The 27,367-nt window shown below is 37.9% G+C and overlaps 1 protein-coding gene across 5 annotated transcripts; it reads right to left on the reverse strand.

The window, feature by feature from the left end:
• Nucleotides 1-257: 257 nt before the first annotated feature.
• On the reverse strand, nt 258-6,934 carry LOC107824806 (protein SUPPRESSOR OF PHYA-105 1-like). 5 transcript variants are annotated; one of them, XM_075255529.1, is made up of 9 exons: nt 6,814-6,934; nt 4,231-5,623; nt 3,882-4,039; nt 2,265-3,090; nt 1,847-1,993; nt 1,419-1,736; nt 1,277-1,336; nt 882-1,126; nt 258-790 (listed from the first exon to the last, which is right to left on the reverse strand). In XM_075255529.1, exons 2-8 carry the CDS (start codon nt 5,551-5,553, stop codon nt 938-940), a joined length of 3,021 nt encoding a protein of 1,006 aa, XP_075111630.1. In that variant the 5' UTR covers nt 5,554-5,623; nt 6,814-6,934; the 3' UTR covers nt 258-790; nt 882-937. The 5 variants fall into 5 exon arrangements, with proteins under 5 accessions (XP_075111630.1, XP_016507099.2, XP_016507100.2 ...); XM_016651613.2 differs by having other exon boundaries at nt 6,572-6,898; XM_016651614.2 differs by lacking the exon at nt 6,814-6,934 and adding an exon at nt 6,572-6,712 and having other exon boundaries at nt 4,231-5,588.
• Nucleotides 6,935-27,367: the final 20,433 nt, after the last annotated feature.

A 27,367-nucleotide genomic window follows, 5' to 3' on the forward strand; every position in this document is an offset into this window, starting at 1 on the left:
TTGGGAGAAGTCAAAATTTCATTCTAAATACCATTAATGAATATTATGCAAGTATTGATGCAGCTACCTGGAACTGGAACGAGCTCTGCTACACCAGGCGAAGTACTTAACATGGATCTGAGCACAAAGGTCATCCAACAAAATTATAAAAATAACAAAAGCAAGGTCGTCAGAAGCTAAAGGTTAGTACGGAACACTGTAAAATTATTCACCTTGAAGAGAAGAAGACTAAAGCATGATAAGCAAATTAGATAATGTGACAGAGAAATAGTCTCACTGATGAATAAACCTTTAAGTTGTAACGGCTTCACTTTGCAGTGAAGAAACAATTGCTAAGATATGCAGAAATAACTAGAAAAATTCAACACCCATTACGAAATGTTTAACCAAATTAAATATGATTCTTTCCTGTTCAACAAGTAACTACATTTGTATAGACTAGTAGTAAAAAGGGTGTTTTTCTCCTTTACGATATGAAGAAAGAAATAGGGGTCGAAGTTTAGACTGCTCACACCACATTGAGGTAAAAAAGATATTTCCTCCAAAATTTATGATCTGCACCTCGGCTTCAGAAAACTAATCACGTAAAGCAAACTTTCTCAACATTGCTGATGTCATCTCTTCGCAAAAGAAGCACCGAAGGAAGCCAGAACTGCTTCATCTCCATTTCCATCATCAGAGTTGAATGCGTTTAGCTCCTAAAAAAGTAGTCTTCCTATTCTAAAGTCCATTCCATTTAGCCCACAACTACAAATTTAGCTTCAATCTTCCACGCCTAGATTCATTAGTCCTGAAATGTTCAAAACATTGTATTCATAAAAAATATTTGTGTACTTTGACCAATTTTGTAATATGTGAAATGAACAAATTTTAAAATTTACCTGAAGCTAGTTGCAGAACACATCTGACAGCATGGCTCAGATTCAGAGGATAATATTCATACCAAATGCAAAAGCTTTATACATCCAGTTGAGTTTGCCGCAACTACCATATTAGATTTTCTTCTCCAGCAAACACTTGAAACAAATTGCCCATTACTCTCACCTTCATTGCCAGAGCTAGGATCAACAGATCCAAATTTATACGAAGAAATTGGCATCGGTAGAGATCTATGATAAGCATATACCTGCACAAAAATTTAGATTAAAGAAAGAACTGATGCTTCCGCTGGAAATCAACAACCTTTAGCTGTTGGGAATGGTAAGGAACAACAGTAGTTGAGTGGTCTAAATCAAAACCACATATCCTTAATAAAAATGATGAGATATGATGTTACCTCATTAGATTCGGAACCACATGCAATGTATCCATCCAAAACTGATAACCCGACAAAATTCTGTACAAAGCAAAGGGAACATTATTGAAATTGAACTTATTGCATTCAGATGTTCATTATAAAGAAAATATCCTCGGTATACCTTCTCATTGGTGTGACCCTTGAAAGTCAAGCTGCAAGCATTTGACGACAGTCCTTCCGAACTTGTTGTCTTAAGGTCCCATAGCTTTAATGTGTTATCTGTGGATGCAGAAGCCATGGTACCATAATCTACAAATTTTACATAGCTAACAGCCTTCTCATGTCCTGATAAAGTGCACCATGGAATCCTAGTATGGCGAAGATCATAGCAGTAGATTTTGTAGTCAGCAGATCCAAAAGCCAACAGATGAGAGGAGTAAGCGGAGAACTGCACACAGCATATGTTGGCAGGATTCCAGATTGTATCCACAGAACTCCTCTGCCGATAAAAATGACTTAAATTCCTTGTTTGTTTCCGTAGATTAAATCTCAATGAAGACACCAATTTCATTAAAAGTTAGTAAGCTAGGATCAGGTAAAGTACCTTACCTCATTAATATTCCACACTTTTACGGAACAATCATCACTTCCAGTGGCAAACTTTGTGGGATCTACTTGACAAAAATCGACCGACCAAGCCCTCTTCTGGTGCTCTACATATTGTGAAAATCCTTGACCTGTGCTTGGATCCCACATCTAGATTCAAAATAGACACACCGAATTACGGAGTGACAGAACAAGTTGTAATTAAGTTAACAAAATGAAGCATGTTTTGGGTAGTTGATGTACCTTTTCAATTATAAATTAATGCACTTAATAGCGAGGAGACATATTCTCTTACATTGCCAAGAAAAAGTCATGCCAGAAAGAATACTTTTCGAGTATTTATAGGCTAGTCAGATAAAGGGGTAAGAATTAAAAATATTGTCAAAATCTCTTTAACAATTTCAGTAAAAAAGGTACACACCTTGACCATGCCATCATAATCTGTTGAAGCGAGATAGTTTTTCATATAACTATTCCAGGAAAGACAGCTAAGCTTAGATTTGTTTGACATCTCAACCACAGGATATTGAAGATCGACAGAGTCATTCAAAAGTGAAGCAAATTCAAAGATTTTGATTTTCTTTGAAACACCAGCTGCAGCTATATAGTCCTCTTGATGATCAAAACAAAGGGAGCAGATCACATTTATAGAGTTGAGAAGATCGCCATTTCTTAATGTCCCGTATTCCTCAAACTTGCTGTAGCGAGCATATTTACAAACACCTTCAAAGAAGGCTCCAACACGATTGACAGATTTAAGAGTTGGCTCCACAATTTTTGTTGAAACCTGGGACAACCTGTCACGACATGTCAACAAATCCTTGTCTGGTCGACCTATCGTATCATTTTCCGCAAGCTGGATTTGGGATCTCATGCAGAAGTAAGCACTTTCAAGCTGAGAAAAATTTTTAATCAGCTTTTCATTGGTCATGTTTTTCATAGAAAGACGGTCATTAGACTTGAGATGTTTAAAGTAGGATCCCTGCCGCGTATTATGGAAGTCTGTGTCCACCAAATTTGAAGTTCTAAAGCCATCTTTTTTCTCGACCTCCTTGATATCAGCTTCTAAGCACTCTATTCTTTGTAATAACTTGGAGGTATTATTCTGATTTTCCTCCTGCAGTGAAACTAGGAAATAGAGCAAGATGTCTGAATCAGGGTCATCATCCTTCTCAATAATTGATGGCACACCATCTATTTTACAGATTTCTTCAGTTCCATAAATTAATTCAGACTGCAGGATTTCCCTGCAAAGATGATAAGTAGAATTGTGAATGTGATCACAAGTAAAACAATTTTACTCGAGGAAATTCACAAAATTGGGGTGCCTGAGATTTCTACCAGTTAGAGAAGTTAAAACTGAATAGGATAAAGCTACAAGGTTACCAGCACAAAAGCAGACATATCTATCAGATCAGACCGATAAACGGCAGGTTAGAAGACAACTAACTAGCAAAGAACAAATAACACTTTAAAAAAAAGTCTTTTCCCTCAATCCTACAGAGTGGCAAATATTTTGCTATTTATTTTCCACCATCACAGAAACTCAACTCTTTTTCGTCTGAAAGCCATCCTACTTAGATTACTTTTTATATAGTTTCTAAATATGTATATTTTATATCAAAATTTTTGAAAATTCTATGTCTAAATTCACACAGAAAATTGGTCAATTTGACCCTCTGTACTCCAAAAAGGTTCACATAACCTGGAACGAGGGGAGTATATAATATAAAAGAACAAAAGAAGAGGCTAAGATGCCTCAAGCCCTAAAGAGCTCCTCTTTTCTGATTATACAAAACATTAGTCTTGAACACCATACAAGCTTCTCACCCGAAAGGAAAAAGGAGCATAATAGATAATATAACAAACTACAGGGAATCTATGATTGGCAAATGTGGAAAATGCTACGAGTTTACTCAGCACATCACAATGTTATCAAAATAACCAAAATCTAGGGTACTTCAACAATGAATCGTTTAAGCAAAGTCCATGTAGCAGAAAATTATACTGCACATGGAATTAGGAAACATACTAATACCTTGCTGTAGGACGAGAAGAAGGTTCAGGATGAAGCAGCAAGAAGCAAAAGCCAACTTCCTTGGGATTCTGAGAAAGGAAATTTGGTGGGAGAATTCGACTATGCAAATTCAACATTGCTGCAGAATGTGCCGCTGGTGATTCGAAACAGCAGAGCAACTAATAGAAACAACAGGCATTAGTAAGAGGAAAGATAATTTATCTTAACCCTTCGGCAAAGCACATTGTGAAACAAAACATTCCTTGTACCCACCGTCAATTTAAATGAATCAAGAGGAAAAAAAAAATCATTAATGACAAAGGAAAATTCATAAATTCAGCATCTACTGTATGATAAATTGATTACCCACCTCAAAAAGAAGAACCCCAAGACTGTAGATATTAGATGATACTAGGCTTCTGTAGTTGAGTTCTTCAGGACAAGTGTACCACTTCTTTTCCAAGTGATTAATGTCAGACTCCAGTCCCTTGGCTTCACCATAAATATCTCTAACGACATACCCAGAAACGTAGTCAGGCTTCTCTCTCATCAAGTCCACGTGATCACTGACTTTCTGCTGCTTTGCACCCAAGTTGTTTTGAGCATGCATTTCCAGATTGGATGGCCTTTTCCCATTTGTATTCTGATTTATGACATACATGGAGTCTATTTGGATAGATGGACCGACATATTTAACACCATTTGGTGAAAGTAAAATGAAACAGGACGGCCGTAAATCCTGGAAGGCAATTCCTTGGGAGTGTGCAATATCGATTAACTTCACAATCTGCCGGAATATGTGAATCCTCTCAGCTTTCTTTATCCGTGATCCCATCGAGTTTATCCACTCTCTCAATGTAACTCCATTGTGAGTTGAAGTTGGTATTTCTCTTTCCTGATTGTTACAACTAACCGGTGCTTGATTAGAGTTAGCGCCTGGCTTAAACGATGCATCAGATGATACCATTCTTATGGAAGCTTGCTCATACTCATACTTATTCTGCGGAATTGAGGCGCTATGAACTTCTTTATGAAGTGCAGTGCCTTTTGGTGCATCAACATCTTTGCCTTTAAGAGATCGGTTAGCGAAAAACTTAGAAAAGCCAGATGTAGATAAAAGTTTTGATCCACTATTTCCTGGAAGTAATCTACTGCTAGGAATGGTTAGGTTATGGTCTTCTTTTGATTGGGAAGAGACTGCATTAGAGCCTACATTGATATCTTTATAGGATGCATGCTTCAGCTCTTTCAGCGCTAGCAAATTCTTGTCTGTGGAAGAAGGATCTACATTGCCCTTCGCAGTTCTAGAGCCACCCCCCAATTGATAGGAATGTTGCCACTGGATTTGTGGCTTGTGATTTTTTTCTCGATTATCAGAGAAATTTCTAAGAGTGACTGGTTCAGGAATATTGTAATTACTCCTAACTAACTCTTCAATGGTGAGCCTTGAACTACTCATCGAGTAAGAGCTTGTACTGGCGGGCTGAGGATCCTTCACGGACATTGCATATCTGTTTGTACCATCATCCTCCATCATCACCAAACTAGCAGAAGTTGATCCCTCCACCAACTCATGGCTGGTAGTTATGCCCTTTCCCATCGATGGTTCAATGGAAATATCGCATTCCCTCGTTTTAAGTAGCGCACTCGCAGCTACATCATTTGCCTCTACTTCCTCCTTTGACTGTTCCATACCAGTCCAAATGGACTCTTTCAATTAAATACCAGCTGCATTCGGCAACAATTAATTCGCGAGGGGCTGACTGAAATAAAAGAAGTACTTTACAGTTAATTGGGGCAACATTCCTATCAAGCAGAATTTTGAGGCACTGAGATTTGAAATAAGGTTCAAGGGCAAGGGATTAATTTATCTCTAAATATCTTTCAAGGGAAACAAAAATCAACAAGGACTCAATAACCTATATACAACAAGAACAACAACTACACCTAACGACCTAAGTTAATTGGGTTGGTTATATGATTACAACAAGTCAACACCAGTGTAATCTCACAAGTGGGGTTTGGGGAGGGTAGTGTGTACGCAGACCTTACCCCTACCGTGTGAAGGTAGTGAGCTTGTTTGATAGACCCTCGGCTTAAGAAACAGTGCACAAGAAGCAACCAACAATAACAACAAGAAGAAGAAAAACAAAGACACTAAGTGTAATAGCAAAGATCTAAAAATAAGAAATACAAGAACATTAATACTGGCTATATGATTCTTCACTATATTTCTGGCAATACCAAATTATGCAATAGTGAAAATTATCACATTGGAGAAAATAAACTCAAGAAGGTGAAAAACTCAACCAAGCAAAGAAAATTCAAGAAACACAAACTAAAATCCAGATACCCTAGCACATAAAGTTGAATCCTTTATACCAATATACAAGAAAATAGCAGCTAATACAAGTCATTAACATTAGTATGGCTATAGATCATCTCCTTGAGGTAAAATTGGACGTGTAAAGTTAAGTTATTTTTAAATAAAAAAATGTGCCCTTTATTAGAACAAACTAAAGCACAAAGTATGTCACATAAAATCAGACGGATAGACATAAATATCTCATTTATGGTAAAATTGAAAATTTAAAGTTAGATTATTTCTAAATATAAAAAGATATCATTTCTTTTAGATATTTAAAAAAAGTGTGCCATATAAAATGGGAAGAGGAAACAACCAGAATAAGCAACAAAATTCAGATTTTTACCAAATCTTGAAGCAAACCCACAGCTCAACTAGCAATTATAGAGGTATCAAAAGAGTTGCCTGAAATAGAAATGGTTGAAAAGGGGTACTTTTCCCAAGTATAGGATTCCGTTATCGTTCATCTGTTTTAGCTCTCGGTATCTCAAGATTCTAATACCACAACCAGAAATAATTATTTGTGCATTACTGTATATGATATCTAACCAGTATTAAAAAAAATTAAAATTTGATGGGTCACTTAACTTGGAATATTATTTTAGGAGAAAAGAAGAAGAGTCACAGGTAATTCTCTTATGGATTTTGTGAAATGATGATGATTGTTAATGGTAGAGCACTGTAAAAGGGAGAGGTCATAGTCATGGTCATGGGTCAACTATCTTTTTCTTGCAAGTTGGATAAAAGGAACCCCGGATATTTGCTCCTTTTTACTACTTCTCCGTCCCATCTTATAAGGTACTTGTCCTTTCACAAATTTTGAAAAAGGAAAATCAAAATTTATGCTCTAAAATAAGTATTACATATTTTTTATTATAAATTATCTCATAAAGGTAAAATAATAAATTTAATTTCATTATTTATAAATATAAAAAAGTATTCTTCTTACTGGCAAAAAGAAAGTATGCCACGTAAAAAAAGAATGATGAAGCATTGTTTCACTAAATTATGATCGTAATTACTGTAGCGTATTTACTTGAGTTATTTCATCAAATACTTAAAGTCCTAAGGGAGGTACTTTGGAGATGTTTAGAGGCCAAGGGTGTTTCTTCAGAGTACATTAGGGTGATAAACTAAGGATATGTATGATGGAGCTAAGATTTGGGTGAGGATAGTGCGAGAAGATTTGGATCATTTTCCGATTGTGATAGAGTTACATCAGGGATCTACGCTTAGCTTGTTTCTGTTTGTTTTGATGATGGACGCACTAACGCTCCACATTCAAGAAGAAGTGTCATGGTGTATGCTGTTTGTAGGTGACGTTGCATCGATTGACGAGACACGGGGTGGTATTAATGAGAAGTTAGAGGTTTGGAGGCAGACCCTTGAGTCTAAAGGTTTCAAGTTAAGCAGGACGAAGACAGAATACTTGGAGTGCAAGTTCAGCGACGTAACAGAAGAAACTGACATGGACGTGAGGTTTGATTCAGAAGTCATCTCCAAGAGAAAAAGTTACAAGTATCTTGGATCTGTTATCCAAGTGAATGGAGAGATTCACGAGGATGTCACACGTGAGGCTTTGAGATCGTTGTTACTATATTTCTAGCTCTACTTGTTGATATTACTTTTTGTACTATTTCTTTTCATCTTTCATGAGCCGAGAGTCTATTGGAAATAGCCTCTCTATCTTTCTAGTATATGAGTAAAGTTTTCGTACACACTACCTACCTCAGACATCACTTGTGAAATTCCACTAGATTATTGTTCTTGTACTTATTTCGTTACAATCACGGACTATTGTTAGGAAAAATATTGTTGAACATATTGTTATTTAAAACAGATAAATTAAGATTTTTTAGAAATATTTATATAAGCAATAGCAGCTCAATTATATAATACAAATAGTTTGAATTATTGGTACTGACTACTGAGAATGCAGTTGCATAAGTAGCTTTGGTGTTACGAGTTCAATCCAATCCGGTAACTTCTAGTATGAAACATAAATAAGTGTAGAAAATATATCGATGTTTAGTGCTCGGAAATCTACGAACTCGAACACATGTGCAGATGTACGACTACATATACCGACATTTGAATCGAATAATATATATAATAATCTAGTAATTTAGAAACAACCTTTTACATCAGTACAAAATTACATCAAATAATATGTCAGCCATGAAATCATCCAATGCAATCATATCTTGTGATTTGTTGACTAATAGTGACAATCGTCAAAAAATGGTGTTATTCTAAAGTCAGACGCAAAAAGGGCCGGTATGCGGCGGGCTGAATTTTACTTGTCAATGTGGGCTCGGCCCGGTAAATATAGGGAGAAATTCAAAAATAATCAGATTTACAACTGGTCGTTCAAAAATGACCCAATTTTAAAAGTAATAAAAATTTAGCCACTTTTTATGTAAAGATAAATCTGAGCAAAAATACTGTTCAAAATTCGAAAAATACGCCAGTATATTATACTGGAGTTCCAACATAAGTATGCTTGAACTCCAACATATTATACTGGAGTTCCAGGATAAGTATGCTGGAACTCCAGCATAATATGATAGAGTTCCAGCATAAGTACACTAGAACTCCAGCATAATATACTGGAGTTCCAGCAAGTATAATTGTCCAGTATAATATACTGGAGTCAGCAAAGTATACCGGTCCAACATAATATGTTGGAGTTCATATACAGGTGCACCGAACTCCAGTATATTATGCTGGACCGGTCTCTGTTGCAGCAAAATAATGGCTATTTTTCATTGACTTCGTAAACGCTGGCTATTTTTAAATAACCAGTTCGAAAACTGACTATACCGTGCTATTTTTACGTAAATATATGGGTTAAAGAGATTTTTACATTTCTATACACTATATGAAACTATATTATCCTCCATATTTAAGTTTTACTATAATTACATTTTATGTACCCAATTACCATTTATGTACATTTTAAGGGAATTAATAATAATAATTAGTGTCCTAAAATTACTCTAACATAGCTTCCACTCCCCCACGTTTCTCTCTCCACATCCCACTCCCTCCCCCACGTATCTTGCACCCACCCACGATTCCACCATTGACAACCATTAAAAAACTTTGAATCTTTGAATTCGAATTTGGATTTTCAAAAAATATTATTTGTTTGAATTGGATGTTGTTGCAAAGAATTGGGAATTCTCTCTATCTCTCAATCCCTAATTTCAGTAATGTAAAGCAAAGGAAAAGAGAGCAGCAATTCCAAAATTGACAGTCATTAAAAAGCTTTGAAGCTTTGAATTCGAATTTGGGTTTTCAAAAATCATTATTTGTTTGGATTGGGTATTGTTGCAAACAATTGGGAATATGGTTTGGAGTTTAAATCTCAATTTTGAGGGATTTTGGTGAAGATTAAACTTGATTTTGGCTAAATTTCATATTGAAACTCGAAGAAGAAGAAGAAGAAGAAGAAGAAGAAGAAGAAGAAGAAGAAGAAAACATGATATACATTATATTTACGAAATTGTAGTAAAATTATAGAAAAATTATATTCTATTGTTTATATATATTTCTTTTATTTATTTAACAATTGTATGAAAGTTGAACAACATTGTATAAAAATTATATTTAAGTTGTATGATATTGTAGTTGTATATAACTGAGTAGAAATAATGTATGAAAATTGTAGATACGTTGTATAATATATAATTAGTTGTATGAAATTTATTTTTACTATGTATAAATCAGATACAAAATATACAAAAGACATATTGTATAAAATTTGTATTTAAGTTGTATGCTATTGTAGTTGTATTTAATTGGGTAGAAATAATGTGTGAAAATTGTAGATGAGTTGTAGATAAATTGTATAATATACAATTAATTATATGAAATTTATTTTTACTATTTATAAATCAGATACAAAATATACAAAAGATATATTGTATAAAATTTATATAAAAATTATATTTGTGTAATAAGGAATAGTTTCAAGAACAGAGAAGTGGCTAAATCTTTAGCCATTTTCATCTATTTTCTTAAAAAATCGAAACTTCTTTTTTTTTGTGAACTTTAAAAGGGCGTATTGGTACTGATTTTTGGCTTGTTTATTTATAGAAAAAATATGAACATGTGAACAGATTAATTTATATAGAGAGAGTGTGTGTGTAGCTCTGCCCCTGCACATCTCGAGTAAAGTATCTCTTGACACAGCATCAAGAGAAGCAGCTTATACCATTTGCTACCACATTGATAATTAATAGATGATATACACAAATATATCCTCAAACTGGAAATCATCAATTTCTAATGACGATGCACAATAAAGGAGAGCTGTTAGGTGGAGGGACATATGTGAGTGAAAATTTGATTAAAGTGATCGACATGAATAGAAGTGGGGCTAATATTGCTTACGATTATTTCAAGGAGAAGCTCATACATGGGGATAATAGCAGAGCTGCCGATGTTGATGCACTAAAGATTGGTGAATTTGACAGAGTTAGGAGATTATTCGAATATATAGAGGACAGAGATTTGTGGAGATGGAAACTTCCAGACAGTAAAGCATTCATCTCAAGTATTCGTATAGAGAAGTGACGATGCACAATAAAGGACAAAAAAACTGGATTATATAAAATTTGAATTAAAATGACGAGATCGGAGGGATTTAAATCCCTAAATATAAGTTCAATCTAGAGAGAAGAGGGGAGAGAGGAGAGAAAAAAGGAAAATGGTGTAACTAAATCTCTTGATTGAAGGCACAAATAATGGATTGGGAGCCTTTTAAGGTGGATTGCATATTTTTTGTAACTAAATGTGTTTAGGTCAGGTAAATACCAAGACATGGACATTTTTCGTAATAAGGTTTCAAATAGTGTATAAGAATGAAAAAATCCCTTAGATTTATCATAATCACGTGGGCTACTGCAGGTCCCATCTGCTTTTCCATGTGAAGCCCAAACCCTTCGCACCCCGCCGCCTAATAATTTGGTAACTTTCTTTTTTCTATATCACTTATTTATTGCAAAATTTTCACCAGGGTCTTATTTGGTCGCTTTAAATTAACTGGTGCTCACTTTTTAAACCAAAGGACAGATAACTTTGGACATATTTTCCTATTCCTCCTCCTTCTCTTGTTGTGAACACAAAGTGTATAGGTTAAAATCTGACTAAAAGAAATTCGAAATGAAGAGGTGACCAAGTGTGATAACTGTGGCTCTTCATGGGTGACTAAGTCGAGGTCAACAAGGGGTTGACAATACTGAGCTGTCGAGTAAGCCTTTATGGCCGAGGACGAGCAGTAGAAAAGGAAGTAACAACTAATATAGCTTTCGAACTTTCAATGCGAATATTCTATTAAATATTCCTTCTACTGTACTTTTTTAAGGTTTTTGGAAATATCCCACATAAATAGGAGAAGAAAGAAGGAAAATAGGGGGAAAGTTCATTCTGATAAGAACTCTTGTGGAAAGTAGACACTAGAGAGACAATACAAAATATTATCTTTCCACAAGGATTAGATTTGCTATTTATTCTACATTTTTCTCGCATCAGATCCGAGAAAACCTCATATATTCCAATATCCATCTGTCTTACATCATTGTCAGAGAGAAGAATCATCCACCCCATTCAACATTTGGGTGAATCATTCTCTCTATTTACACTTATTGCCATTTAATATAGCTATTGCTCATCTTTGTTCCTTCACTCATTCTTGACAGCATCATTTAATACCATTTGTATTATATTGGCTCAAACGTTAGTCTGCATTATTTATACAAGCACATGTTAGATCGTGAACTTATTATTAACTAGGATTTACCCATCACCTCTGTATTTAATTAGTTTAACAAAAGGTTTCATACTTTTTGGTCGAACAATTTAGCGCCGACTGTGGGGAACTTTCTAGTCAAAGTCATAGTTTTTCTAGATCTAAAAAAAACAGCAAAACACAAAAATTTCTTTTTCCTACTTGCACAGCCTAACATGGCAGGTAATGGAGAGGAAAGATTGAAGGCAGTGTCAAGTGATAGAATATATAGGTCCACCAACTTCTATAGAGAACCAGATTCTCTATCAGGTTCGACAGTTACACACACAAAAAACAAAAGTTAAATGACAGAAGCAATTTTACGTCGAAAATTCCCAGTTCAACGGGATTAAAAACCACGACCTACCCTTGTAGGATTTCAACTTCACTACTGAGCAACATTCAGATTACAACCTATGCAACCTAGGAATTAAACTCGTAGTCTCTCACTAACTTGTAATACACTTATTACAAGCCACTTTGGAATAACTCTATTACAAAGACTTTAAAACTTGACTAACTCTAGCCAAGACTTAAACACGCAAGTTTAAGGTTTACAAAGATGTTCCTATAAAGTGCTTCTAAATAAGCTGGATAGGAATTACAATTTGAAGAACTATTACAAAGTTACAACTCAACTAAGGACACACAATAACTCGATGCGGGAACTGGTCCGTAGTTGCTTTGTTCTTTTTTCTTGAGGCACTTGAAACTTGCTAGCTGAATAGTCACGTGAGTGAGCTTGAGTAAGATCTCTAAGTGTTCAAGTACTTTGTTTTACCTCCATTGAATGCATATATACATGTGTGACATCATTTCAAATGATACAATCAAGGTAGGTAAGAAGTCTTTCCTGGAAAGTTAACTGTAGAACTGTTCTGCACAGTAGCGTGTGCAGGCAGCAACTTTCCAACTGCAGAGTTGACTTCGTACAGTCTCCTCGGGAACTGGTAGAGACCTGGTCCCTCAGATGTTCCTTCCACTCTGAGGAGTTGAATCATATTTCACGCTGAGTCCCAACCTGGAATCTTGTAAACTTTAGGTTTTGTAAATGTGTAACAGGTTCCTTATCTGGTTCTAGATAGTAAGTTTCTTAGATTATCAAAACATAAAGTAAAGTACTTATAACCAAAGTACATGTAACCTATCAATTTTCCCTTTTTTGATATGACAAACTTATAATTGAAAATCCTAAAATGAGCCACAAAGGAACCAGATTGTGAACCAGAAGGACCTTAAGTTCCCCCTGAAACTATGCGTTCCCCCTTTGTCAGTACTTGAACTTTTGTAAGTTCCCCTTGAATGAGGTTTCCCCTAATCTATATTTTGTTTATTCAATTAAAATCATTCTCCCCCCTTTTGGCATCATAAAAAGGACAGAACAAGTTAGCAGCATAAAGAAGTATAGCATAGTTAACTCATGCCACTTATGTGTTTACAACATGATAAAAGACAGAAGTAAAATAGCAGCAGCATAGATAGCAAAAGGGAAACCACTTTCACTAACCAGAATTGGACTATTACAAGTGGGAGCAAAGTTATTCTTTTTCATCCACAGTCTAGAACAAACAAAAACATATACCAGAAATAACAAAACATCACCAACAACAACTTAAAAAGATAGACACTGGAAACTGGACACTAAGGGGATATTCTTTAAGGGACACTGGAGGAATGGGGTTTGGAAGAGGAAGTAAGAGTTTGGAGGACAAGATCCATGCGAGCATTGGCAGACAATTGCTCATTGAACAGTCTTTTTGTTTCAGGTCATCCACCTGTTTCCTTAGTTCGACATTCTCCTTTGTTAGGCGTACAACCTCTGCGCTGTGAGAACCACTGGAACCAGGTACCTCTTGCAATTGACTGAGCTGATTCTCAAGAATCGCGTTCCTAACCTTCAACTTTTGGATCTCCTCTGTGGCACTATTCTGAGCATTTATTAGTTGAGAGATCGTGGAAGTGCTTTCAACTCCTCTGACTTTGTCAAGACACTCACACTCCTCTAGAGTAGTTTTTGAAAAAGATTTCTTTTTGGTGACCAATTTAGCCTGACCCAGAGGTACTTTGAAATACTCAAAAACCTTTGTGAGAAGGAACCCATAGGGCAGTCCAGGATTCCCGTCTTTGAGGTTCTCTACCTTCTGCATATACTCAATCATTATGGTAGGCAAATTGATGAAGCAGAAATTGTCCAAAGTTTCCATGAGGAATAGGTCAGCTTTAGATGCAACAGATATTTTTCAGTGCAAGGAATCAATACTTTGTTGACCATCTCAAAGAGCAACTAATAAACTGGAAGGAGTGCCTTCTTATGCACCTGTTCCCCATGTTGTACTGCTTTGTCTTTGACAATGACATTTCTGAAGTTTGGTGTGCAAGCACCTTGAGCAGATGACACTCCTTTGGTAGGAACACCCAGAATTGACCCCAATAAGGCAGAGTCTATCACTATGTCCACCCCATTTACCAGCACACAAATTTGATCACTATCTATTGTGAAGAGGCTGGTGTAGAAACTCCGCACCTCGTCCTCATATACTATTGAAGCCTCACTTGTAAACAAATTGGTCTACTATTGAGCATCACAAATATCCACTAATTGTCTCATCCCAACACTCTCTAGAATGTCGGAGGCAAATGTGTGGCCCCATAACACTTTCTCATTCCCCAACTTCCTTTTCTCAGACCTCAGAGTTTCACTCACTTTTCCTTTCTTGACGGAACCAGGTTCCTTATCATCATCATCATCATCATCATCATCCTTCTTTATTTTTACTGACTTCCCAACAGACTTTTCCTTTTCCACTGACTTGCTTTATCTATGTTCACTAGATTTCTCCACTTCTTCCTCATCACACTTGTCTCTACGCTCTTTCATTGTCTTGTCACCAGAACGTTTTGTCAAGTTTTTACTGGAACCAGCAACATCACTCTTGGAAGAACTTTCACCACCCTTAGAGGTGTGCTTTTCGGATTGAGAAAGAGAGTGCTTCTTCCTTGAAGACTTGTGGGGCAGGGAACTAGGTTCCTCTTTGGTTTTCTCATCCACTTCCACTATAGGAACATCCTTTGCTTGTACAATGTTTCCATCTTTGAACAACCTTCTCCTTCTTCTACTCCTTTTACTCTTCTTGAGGGCAAACTTTAGAGCCTCCTTTTGTTGTAACCGAGTAGTAGGTCGCTTAGGAGGTGGCATTGAAGTTACCACTAGCTTAGTCCTAGCCCTGATGAAACTAGCATACACCAAATTATTTGCGTCTTCTTCATTGTTAGGATTTGTCTCATGCACCACCATATTCAAAGGCTCAGCATCAAAGTGTGGAGAGGGAGAAAGATCAATACTGACCTGGGGAGATGACTCCTGACCTGGATTCTCCATGGAGGGATCATGTTCATTATTTTGGGCCCCAGTAGCATCATCTTGTGCCGTCTATTCAAATGGCACAATTGCTCCCTCTTCTTCTGTTTCTTCCCCTTGAGGCTCAGACCCTCATGCACATTCCTCTATAATGACCCCTTCTGACATAATGGAAAATGTATTCTCTATTTCCTCTTTTTCTTGTGGTTCCATGGTGATTTCAACAGATGAAGGAGTGATGCCTTCAGAGTCATCACTTGTCTAGGTGATCTCAGTCTCTTCATGACTAGTCACTAGTTATTCACTCAAGTGCTCAGCCATGGATAGAGTAGAAGGTTCCTGAATGAGGTTCCCTTATTCACCTTGTTGACTCTGTTTGACTGGTGAGACTAGAGGAGGATAGACATCTTCAGACTTGCTTAGAGGAGGAGTGGACTCGGGGAGGGTAGGAAAGGAAATGGAGTGTGGAAGAAACTCTTCTTTAGGGTTTAGAGAGAGGTTCACGACTGAAATTCTCACTGATGAGGACTCAATCACAGTGTTATCAGGCATACTAACTGCTGCTTGATTTTCAGACATGATGAGATTATTCTCGAGGGACTGTGGATTTGAGAAGAGAAAAGACAGATAGTGAATTTTGAGTTTGGAAGCGAGAGGGTTGTGATGTTGATTTAATGATGATGAGGGACCCATTCTGAAATGGCGTCACCCTTTTGCTTGGGAGATGTATCATTTAGAGAAAGGAGTGATGTTTGGGTTGTGATGTATTGGATGAAGAGACATGACTTTAAAGAGACTGTCATGCTGATAATGATGTGGCATTGTCTTTTGTTCATTTTAAATTGTGTATGAAATAACAAAGAAACCACTAACCTGCGTTAGAGAACTAGGTTGCCTGATAGGTCTGGCAAGTGAGTTTTATCCCCTTATTCATCATGCACTGTAGCATCTGCTTCTGTGGTCATCATGAGTATCTACTTGTAACGGTATAGAGGTGAGTTAGATGTAGCCAGAAAATACTTTAGCTAGCTTTTACCTGACTATGACTTTCATAACCACTAATGAGGAACCAGGTTCTCAGTTGGGTTTTCTCATCCCCCGATGCAAGACGATCTTTCTCAGAATACTTTTTTCCCAGGGCTTTTGGTGAAGATGTCTGCAACTTAATCTTCAGCAGTCACTGTAGTTGGCCCTTTTGAGTTGGACTCAAGTTCTTCCAATTTGTTGGTTGGTCCACAACACATTGTTGCCTGGTCCACAGTACTTGACCTTAGTAAGATGCTGGTTATACATATTCTGCTTCAGTTGTTAAAGGTGCCATTGAATTTTGCTTCCTTGAGCCTCATGAGACATGACAAGAACTTAGAGACTATCCCAACTCAGGAGAGCTTTTCCTATTCATTACTTGGAGCACAGTAGAGAACTGGGTCATGTGTTCTTCTAGGATACCTCAAGATACTTACACCATTCTTCATATGAGAATACCTTAGATTTGACTGAGACCTTGCACATAACTCAACTCTGACCACGATGTCTAGTCTACTTATAGTAAAATACATGAGTGATTTAATAATGTCTCTATGCAAATGCCCTCTTTCCAACAGCTTGTTTTCAGCTTCTGTTGTTGTAGACGCGGTACCCTGGTTCCTTGCTGGACTCAATGGGCGCTCTCTACCTTGATCAGTATTTCTATTCTCTTTTGAGATGAGTATGTCAGGAAGATTCCTCCATCTCTTTTACCGTCATATTTTCAACGATGACCCTTCCCATTGTTGAGAACATGACAGTTATACCCAAATATCCTTAATTGAGTCAGCAACTTTGGTCAAGATATTTGCAAACCTTTCATCAATTAATATTGATCATGCCCAAATTTTCAGAGTCCTTTTCTTCTTTTCAGCAACTCCATCTGAGGTGGTGTTCTTTGAGCTAAGTGGGTGAGTAGTTCTTCTTTCAGCATAACATTCATCCACTTATGGCGTTATCCAAACCTATTCCATAATTAAGTCTGATGCAAGCCACGTTTGTTTCTATTGATACCTGTATCTTCTTGACAAAGACCACAGTTTTTTGAAAGATCTCATCCTTGGTTCTGAAGTGTTGTCTACCCTTTTTGGGCTTGCGAGAGGATCTGACATGCTTTTCTTTTGCACAAGCATTGCACACTTCATGTTGCTTGTTACTCAACTTGATCAGATCACGAACCAAGTTCTTCAGATCCAGTATGTTTAGGGATAGACAATGTGCAATGCTCCAGACTTTTATCCCATAATTTAGTACTGTTTTCAATAGCTGCCAACCAACTTATGTCTCCACTCTGCAGAAGCTCAATCATATCAACATACATACTCTTGTGTCTTTTGGCTACAACAACACCTCACCAGTCATAGGATTTGAGATTGTGAATATTCTGGACAAACATTCCACCTTATTTCCCTTGACACAAATATTCCAACTTTTAGAGAGTACACCCCTTTAAACCATTTTCAAAGGTGTACACTCTCTCATTGCAAGGCTTTTTAGTGAAGAAAAATTGATTGTATTTTCAGTCCTGTCCTTTGAGCAGCCACTATTCATATGTCATTATTGGTTGTTTTCCTTCATTGCTCCCTGCATACGAAAATCAAGAGTTATATGTAGGAACCCAAACAAGTTTGGGTCTCTTATTAAGAGAAAAAGGATGAATAAGTACTCTCTTAGTCCAAGCAACCAGAATGCATTTCCTATTTGATGGTTTCCTGTTTGACGGACCATGTCCTCTTGCAGTTGTTGTTCTCTCAACAAAGACTTTATTTCTCTGATGAGACTGAACCCTAGCCATGCAATTTTCCTTGAGGCACCCATTGTTGCCACGGTGGGTACATAGCCAATTGTTAGGTATAGTAACATACTTGCTATGAGGGTTGTAGGGAATCTTTTCCATTGAAACCTAATCCCCTACCTGTTTTACCCAGAGTTGGTGTACATGGCAGTATAGCATTCGAGGACCAGGTCCACTTAAGAGATTTCTCAAGATCACTCTTTACTTTCCTTAGTTCTTTCTGAAGCTGTTTGTTTTTCTCAAGTTCAGCAGACAAACTAGTGTTTACCAAGTTTAACTCATTTTCAAGCTTAATGTGTGCTTCACTTGCAACTTCCTTTCCCTTTTCGGATTTTCCAGGCCTATTTGCGGTTGTAAAGTCCTCAATTGTTTCTTTCAAGTCTACTACCACCACTACTAGGTCATCTCTTTCTTGCTCAATAATAGCAACTCTCTCAGTTACGATTTCCTTTCTTTACTTGCACACTCAATGGTTTCTTTTAAGTCCACCACAACCACCATTCTCGTTCATGTTCTATACTAGCAATTTTCTCTTCTAAGGCGTTCTTTTCTCATTTTAGTTTCTCTATTGTTTCTTTTAAATCAACTACAATGACTACTAAGTCATCTCTGGTTTGTTCAGCTTCCCCTAGTTTTATAATTAAAGCATCTTTATCATTGATAAGACTATGGTAAGTATCAATTAGCACATTTGCTAATGACATGAGCTTTTTAGGAGAGTAAGATTTCAGATTTTATTGAACATCCAGAAATTTTACCTCATCGTCGTCGTCATCTTCATCGTCATCAGATTGATCCATTAGATCAAAGATTGAATCATACTCAGTAGTTTCATTTTCCACTACCATCATTAAACTGCCACCATGGTCATCTTCTTCTTCAGATTCGCTGGAGGAGTCTCCCTATGCAGCAAGAGCTTGCTTTACAACGTCGTCAACATCATTTTTCCTCTTGAAGCATTTGTTAGGAACCTGGTTCCTCTTTGTTGCTTTGTCAAAGTTGTTATTATACTGATCTTGCTTTAGGAGGGAGAAATCCTTGATAAAGTGTCCTGGCTTGCCACATTTATGACAGAGGTCATAATTTCTAGGCTTGCTAGAGCTACCCCTCTTTGGAATGCCTCCATTCTTTCGAACCATCTTCTAGAACCTTTTTGTCAAGTAAGCCATGTCCCCATCCTTATCACTTGAGTCATTGTTGTCCGTTTTGAGGACCAGGTTCTTCTCTCTCTTGGGCTCTCTTCTTTCATTGTCCTTCTTCTTCTTCATTTTATAGGTTTTCAAGTTTCCAACAAGTTCATACATGGTCAGTGTCTGCAAGTCCTTAGCCTCTGTAATGGCGTTAACTTTGCTTTCCCAAGAACTGGGAAGTACACTAAGGATTTTTCTGACAAGCTTATTTCTTGAAATACTTTCACCAAGAAAGTGAAGCTCATTGATGATGGAGGTGAACCGAGTATGCACATCTGGGATGGATTGATCATCTTTTGTTTGAAAAGCTCATATTCTTTTGTGAGCATATCAATCTTGGATTGCTTCACCTGAGTTGTTCCCTCGTGGGCTTTCTGAAGAGCCTCCCAGATCTCTTTTGCTGATTGAAAAGATGATATCCTATTGTATTCATCAGGACAATACCACGCCCAAGAATTTTCTTTACTCGAAAATTCTTTTCTATGGCCTTTCTATCAGTGTCATTGAATTCTTTCCTCGTTTTGGGAACGGCTACAACTGGATCACCAAGGTTCTTTGTAGGGACAAAAGGTTTGTCACATATTACATCCCATAACTTTGAGTCTTCAGCCATTATAAAGTTATGTATCCTAGTTTTCCACCACTCATAGTATTGACCATTGAACCTAAGAGGTCTGTACGTGGACTGGACTTCTTCGAAATTTGGAGGAGCAACCATGAGAATCCTTTCTAGGTGTTAACCTGATAGAAAGAACCTTCTCTGATACCAATTGATAGAATATATAGGTCCACCAACTTCTATAGAGAACCAGGTTCTTTATCAGGTTTGATAGTTACACACACACACACACACACACACACACACACACACTATCTGTTCACAATTTTTGTGTCTACGACCTAGAAAAGCTTAGCCCTAAGGTAAAATGGCAACAAAAGATGAAGTCCGATCCAAATACTAGAAAGTCGAATGCCCTCTACGAATTCCACCAGGAACAAGGTCACAAGACCGAAGAATGCATCACCTTAAGGCAAAAGGTAGTAAACATGCTCCATCAAGGGCATCTGAGAGAACTGATGAGCGATCAAGGAAGGGCGAAGTTCGCTCGAGGATGAGAACAACATCAAGGACCACCAAAACCACCCTTCCCAGCCCGCACCATCCAAATGATCATCGACAGAGGTAACAACACAACAATCAACAATGTGAAGTTCATAACCACCTATAAGCTAAAGCGATCAATCACCCATGAACGGTATGACGACCTCAAAGAAAGTATCATCTTCGACGAGTCGGATACCCACAGTTTGACCTTTCCTCACTATGATGCTTTCATTATTACTTTGCACATTTTAGATACCGATGTAAAACGAATTATGGTAGACAAGGAAAGCGGCACATATATTATTCACCTTCGATTTCTCACACAAATTAGGTTCGAAGATAGGATAGTACCGCATTGCATCACACTAACATGTTTTAACAATGCAGTTGAGCGGACTTCCGGAGAAATCACTCTACCTATCCTGGCCGGTGGTATCACTCTGAAAACTACATTCCATATTATGGATCAAGATACGGCGTTTAACGCCATCATAAGACGACCTTGGATACACGCCATGGGGTCCATCCCATCCAGCTTATATCAAGTCGTCAAGTTCCCACTCTATGGGGAGTATTCAACATCTGCGACGAGCAGCGCACAACCCAAGAATGCTACCGTATTGCCCAACAGTGTACATACACCCAACAATTAAAGGGCAAGGGCACATAAGCATAGCAATTACCAAGGTTGAGGTCTGATGGTAACAAAGGGAAAGATGTCATCAAGGACCCCAAGGTCGTGGAGGCTACGGGATCAACTATGGAAGATCTCGACCCTGTTCAGTTTGATAAAAATGACCACAGCAAAAAGGCTTACATCGGCCACAAACTCCAAGAACCAGGTAAATTCCATCGGTTTTTAGCTAACAATGCGGACTTGTTTGCCTTTTCTCGTGCAGATATGCAGGGCATTCCAAAGGAAATAGCAACACATAAATTGAATGTAGATCCACTCTACCACCAGTACGACAGGTTAGAAGAAAATTCAATGCCGCGATAAATGATGCTGTCCGCGAAGAGGTGGAAAAATTACTTGAAAACGACTCCATCAGGGAGTTAAAATACCCCAATGGGTCGCCAACGTGATTATGGTGAAAAGGTAAAATGGGAAATGGCGGATGTGCGTAGACTTCACATATCTAACCAAGGCATGCTCGAAAGACTCATTTCCACTTCCTCACATTGATTAGCTCATCGATACAACAGCGGGGCACGAGCTGTTAAGTTTCTTGGATGCCTATTCGGGTTACAACCAGATCCTCATGGAGGAAGAAGACCAGGAAAAAACTACTTTCATCACACACCAAGGGACGTACTGCTACAGAGTTATGCCATTCAGATTGAAAAATGCACGGGCGACATACCAGAGAATAGTAACCAAGATGTTCAGAGAATAGCTCGGCAAAACCATGGAAGTATATATTGACGACATGTTGGTCAAGTCGGAAAGAAAGGAAGACCATATCGACCATTTGAGAGAACCCTTCGACAATCAGGCGGTATGGCATGAATTTGAACCTCGAGAAATGTGCCTTCGGCGTAACCTCAGGAAATTTCCTTGGATTTTTAGTGTCGCAAAGAGGAATCGAGGTTAACCCCGACCAAATCAGGGCTATGGAGGGGATACCAGAAAATTTGACCAGCAAGAAGCAGGTGTAGGAGCTGACCGACCGTATAGCCGCCCCATTGAGGTTCATCTCACGATCCTTGTGAGCACGTGATTTTTGCCCTATATGAAATACTCCTATAAAATTTAAGAAAATAGATTTTTTTTCAATTATTCGCCATTTTATAGGATTTTTTGTAGGATTTTTATTAATTGCTTGCATTTCTGTGCACGTTTAAGTTTTATTAAAATCATAAAAAATGTCAAAAAATACCATGCATTGAATTTAGGTTTGTTTTTACATTTTTAGGATTAATTAGTTAATTATTTATTTTATTACAAAATAAAAATCACAAAAAATGGCTCATTTTACATTTTTACCTTTTAGTTTTTAGATTGTTGATTTTTCTTCTTTTTTTAGGATCAATTAATTTTATTATTTTTTGTAATTAGATAATTAGTTTAATTTTACAATTTGGATTAATTTAGTAATTTAATATAGGATTTTTAATTAAAAGAAAAGAAAAAAGAAAAAAAAGCAAAAGGAAATAATTGGTTAATTAAAAAAAAGGAGTTTAATTTGTTTTAAATTTGGGCCAAATGCCATGCCATATCTGTCCCTAACCCAAGCCCAAAACTAAGCCACCCCGTCCAGACCCCACCTGAAGCCAAACGACACCGTTTCCATGGTCACTAAATCCCATCCGTTGATCTCGTTTGATCGAATGGATGGGACCTAACCTCCCCATCCATATAAAATTGTCCTAACCGGTTCCCCCCCATTTGAATCCCTCTCACTTCAGTCTCTCACCCAAGCCCTAGCCAAACCCTAGCCGCCCTAAAATTCTCCGCCGCCTCCATCGCCAACCGCCCACCAGAAATCGCCTCACGGCGGTTCCGGTGTTCCAAACCTCCCTAAATTTTTACCAGTCTACCCCCGTCCTCTCTTCTTTCCAAATCCACAAACCTCTTCTCCGAAATCCCCACCCAAATCCTCCTATCTCAGATCTGAAGTTCGACCCCAAACCCTAGTTCACCCAAACCCAACCAAATCACTACCCCATACTCATCAATCTTCCCTCGTCATCAAGTTATCACCATATTTTCCAAAACCCCCATCAAATGCTCTCAGAGCCAGATCTAACAAAAAATCAGAAAGATCGAGTTCGTTCTCTTCTTTGACCGGTCGTTGGTTTTTTATGGCTCGTGTTGGCTCGAAATCTATGCTAGTCGATTGTTGTGTTGGCTCGAAATTTATGCTAGTCGATTGTTCTTGACAAGAACAACTTATTAGCGTTCATTTCGGGTCATTTCAGAGTTATTCGAACCCTATCGTTTGGCCCAGGGTTTATCAAAGTTTTCCTCCTTATTTGTTTAGGTAATAACCTGTTTCCCTTCTTATCTTCTCTAATTTCTGGATTTTAACATATTTAGGTTTTAAATTTTTGCTTTGCATGATTCCAGTTTTAAATCGATTTTATGTTAATTTCAGTATTTGTTAGAACTTGTTTGAATCTTCATCTTAATGGATGGATTAGTCAGCCTTGCAGTCCCTTGTCGATTTCTGTTCCTGCTGCTTTTCAATTTGATTCGTGATAAAATCAGTTCGGGTTGGGGTTAATCTAAGGTTTAATTGCACAAATATGTTGGTCTTTTCAATTTTTTGATTTGCGCCCAGTTTGGCTTTGTTTGTTAGTTTTGATTTGTGAACAAATTGAAGTTTAGAGGTTTAATTGAACAAATGAAAAAACTTAAGGGGTTTGAGAAGGGTATGAAACAAGATTTTTCAGATGAGTCTAATACAAGAAGTTTCTAGAACCTGGGGTAGCTGTCCCTATTTGGTTAGCACAAAATGTTGAGCCAATAAGGGACAACCAGCTGTCCCAAGTGGATAAAAAGATGCCTTTTCAGGCTGAAGGGAATATTTCCTTGATTTAGTTCTCAGCACATGGCCTTTGAGGCCTATAAGTAGTACCCTTCTTTCACTCATTGGGGGACAGATTGAAAACCCTAGAAAAGACCCTAAAAGTTCTGCATTGTTTAGCTACAATTTTTCTAATTTTCACAAGAAAAAAAACTAGAAGAAGTTCTTTGAAATTTCTGAATTCTAAAAAGCTAAAACATGGTTTAATTGTGGAAGTTGTGCTGTTGTTGCTGGATTTCTATTCTGCTTTTATTTCTACTGGCTTCAGGGCTCATTCTGTTCTATTTGATGTATTCAGGTATTCCTCATAAGCTTTGAAATGCAAAAGTGAAGAACAATATGCTTGGTTTGAAGTTGAAAATTCCAGAATTTCTTTGGTTTAATGTCTTCTTTGTTGCTTTCTTTTGTTTATAGCTTTCTTGCTATCTATGTAGGTTTGCTTAGAAATGATGTTTTAGTTTGTAATTCAGCCACAATGTTAAGCTTGAAAGTTAGAATTGTTTTGTTATTTCATGGATTGCTGAATAGTTTTGCTATGCTTAAGAGTTGTAATATTTAGGGACTGTTTTTTTAGAACTGTTAATCATATGTTGTCTATATGTGTTTGAATGTATAAGTACCTTCAGCTAAAGTCATTTTAAGTTTAATGTTATTTAAGGCTGGGTTAGTACATAATGAGTTCATATTGGTACAATATGTGTTGAATCACGTTATGCTTGGTTGGGGTAATTTGCATATGAAAGCTGGTATATCGGATAAATATTTTTAAGAAAAAAAACCATGTTCTTACTGTCATCATCAAAAGCAGGTCATTAAAGTTAATCTTATAAACTGAGTAGCTATGTACTTTGGTAATTTAAAATGGCTATTTTATTTTGCCATGGGTTAGTTAGGGAGGCTAAGTTTCAGAAGGCCCTAATGCTAAAGATTTGTTTTTGTTAGAGACTGCTGGGCCTAACTTTGGCCATGTGAGGCAGCCCATGATCGGATCTTGTCCTCTTTGCTTTGAGCTCAATTTGGAGCCCAATGGTCTTCAGCCTTAGCTTGTTCTTTTTAAGTTCTATGTTAATTTAATAAGAAAAGGATTTCAATGTGGAGTTTTGGAACGATTGTTGGGCCAGATGGTGGCCTAGATGAGACTGCCTTGGTTCAATTTCAACCCTGGCACTTTAATCGTTGTTCATTTCTCATTATGGGCTCAATTTCAAGCCTTGTTGTATTTAGTTTCTTTTATATATATTTATTCTGATTGGTATAATGGAGGGAAGCCTTAGTATTCAAGGCATGGTTGTGCAGAGTTGGGCCTGGCATTTGTTGGCCCATTAGGGCCTAGATAAGCAAATTGGAGGGGCAAATCAGAGATCTGAAATTTGATAGTAGTGTACAGGCTGCTGCTGATGAAGGGGAGAAGAAAAAGCTGGCCCAAGAAAAAAAAGCCCTTCGAGCCCAGATACAAAAAATGAAGATAGCTGCTTAGAATCAGGAAAGGAGCAGAGTAGATGAAAGACTCATAAACGGCCTTAAGAGGAAAATATCTGAGTACGAGGATGATTTGGAAAAATCCGAGGGTAGTCTGGCAAGAGCCCGGGCACAGTTGGCGAACAACGCAGAGGGACGGACAGAGTTTGTCCGACAATTGAAAAGGAAATATGATGGAGAAGTCATAAACCTGAAGGAAAAGCTAACTACTCTCAAGAATGAGATGGCCAAACAAACAAAGAACTTTAAAGCAGAGAGGGAGCATTGCTATGCACTAATGTCTCAGCTAGAAGAGGATATGCAACAGTTGCAGGGTCAAAGCCATCATGACACCCAAGTTCTAGAAGCTAGATCTCAACAAATCGGACGTTTTCTCCAAGAGAAAGGCATCATTAGGGAAAGGGTTAGATCACCGCATAAGGTTGAGGAGCCATATCATAAGTCACGTCCTGGTGAGGATAATAATGTTGCGGGGTGTTTGAAGGGAAGTAACCTCGGGGTTGATGGGGGTTTCTCAGACTTGAAGCCACCATGGCTACTTCTTCTTTCTTCTTTTGGTTTGCTACACCCCCTGACCCGCTCTGGATTTCTTGGGACGTAGCTCTTAAAGTAGATTGGATCAATATGCGACCCGTTTTCAGACCATTCTCGACCATCTCCCCAATCTTGATAGCCTCAGCAAACGACTTTCCCATGACAGACATCATGTTCTGGAAGTAGTCAGCCTCTTGGGCTTGTAGAAAGACACTAACCATCTCGGTCTCATCCATAAGAGGTTTCACCCTGGCAGCTTGTTCACGCCACTTAACAGCATATTCTCGGAAACTCTCCAAAGACTTCTTTTTTAGATTAGACAGAGAATTTCTGTTTGGAGCTATGTCTATGTTATACTAGAATTGCCTGACAAAATCTCGAGCCAAACCATCCCATATGTGCCAACGAGATATGTCTTGATCCATATACCACTCGGATGCAATGCCGACTAGACTCTCTCCGATATAAGCCATTAGGAGTTCTTCTCTTTTGTCTGCCCCTCTTAATTGATTGCAATACCTATTGAGGTAGGCTATGGGGTCCCCATGTCCGTCATACTTTTCAAACTTGGGAGTCTTAAAACCAATGGGCAGATGAACATGCAGGGATCATACATAAATCAGCTTAGGATACGCTCTTCTAGCCACTTAAACCTTGTATATACTTGAGGCTTTGCTCCATGCTTCTCATTTTTCGAGTGATTTCCTCTTGCTCGGGATTTTTTGTAGCTCTTTCTTGTCCTACGGTAAACTCATACCGAGGCTGTTGAGGGTAAGAATTGGTGGTAAAATGAGCCGTGTCTGATAGAAAAGGTGGTACTTGAAAGGTAAAGGATGATTGATCAAAGCTTGGCCTGGGTAAGGTTGGTTGTGTCATAGCCGAGGTTGGTGGTGCAATGAATATGTTAGGAGCCACTCCCGAAATCAATGCCTGGAAGCGAACCTCAGAAGGCATTCCGATGAAGTGGGCTGACATGGTGGGGTATCCAAGTGGGGTGTTCGGGTAACTTATTGGGATGTTGGAAGTTCCACTTGCTCTAGGAAGTAGCTCGGGGAAAACAAGTATTGCACTAGGCGGTTCTCCACCGTTGGATCAAGTGTCCCACGTTTCCAACATGCGGAGGCGCAATACCCTATTCTCTTTAGTAGCCACTGACTCTGAGGTTGGGATAACCGATATCGGGCTATCCTCTGGGATGGGAATTATTGGTAGATGAATTTCTGATGACATTTCAACACTTACCTTGGATCTTGTAAAGTAAGGGTGCGAAGCCAGGTTACCACAAAACCAACCACCTTAAAACAGAATCTGAACTCAACAGTAGACACAAC

The sequence above is a fragment of the Nicotiana tabacum genome, chromosome 1 (assembly GCF_000715075.1).
Source record: "Nicotiana tabacum cultivar K326 chromosome 1, ASM71507v2, whole genome shotgun sequence".
Lineage (NCBI taxonomy): Eukaryota > Viridiplantae > Streptophyta > Magnoliopsida > Solanales > Solanaceae > Nicotiana > Nicotiana tabacum.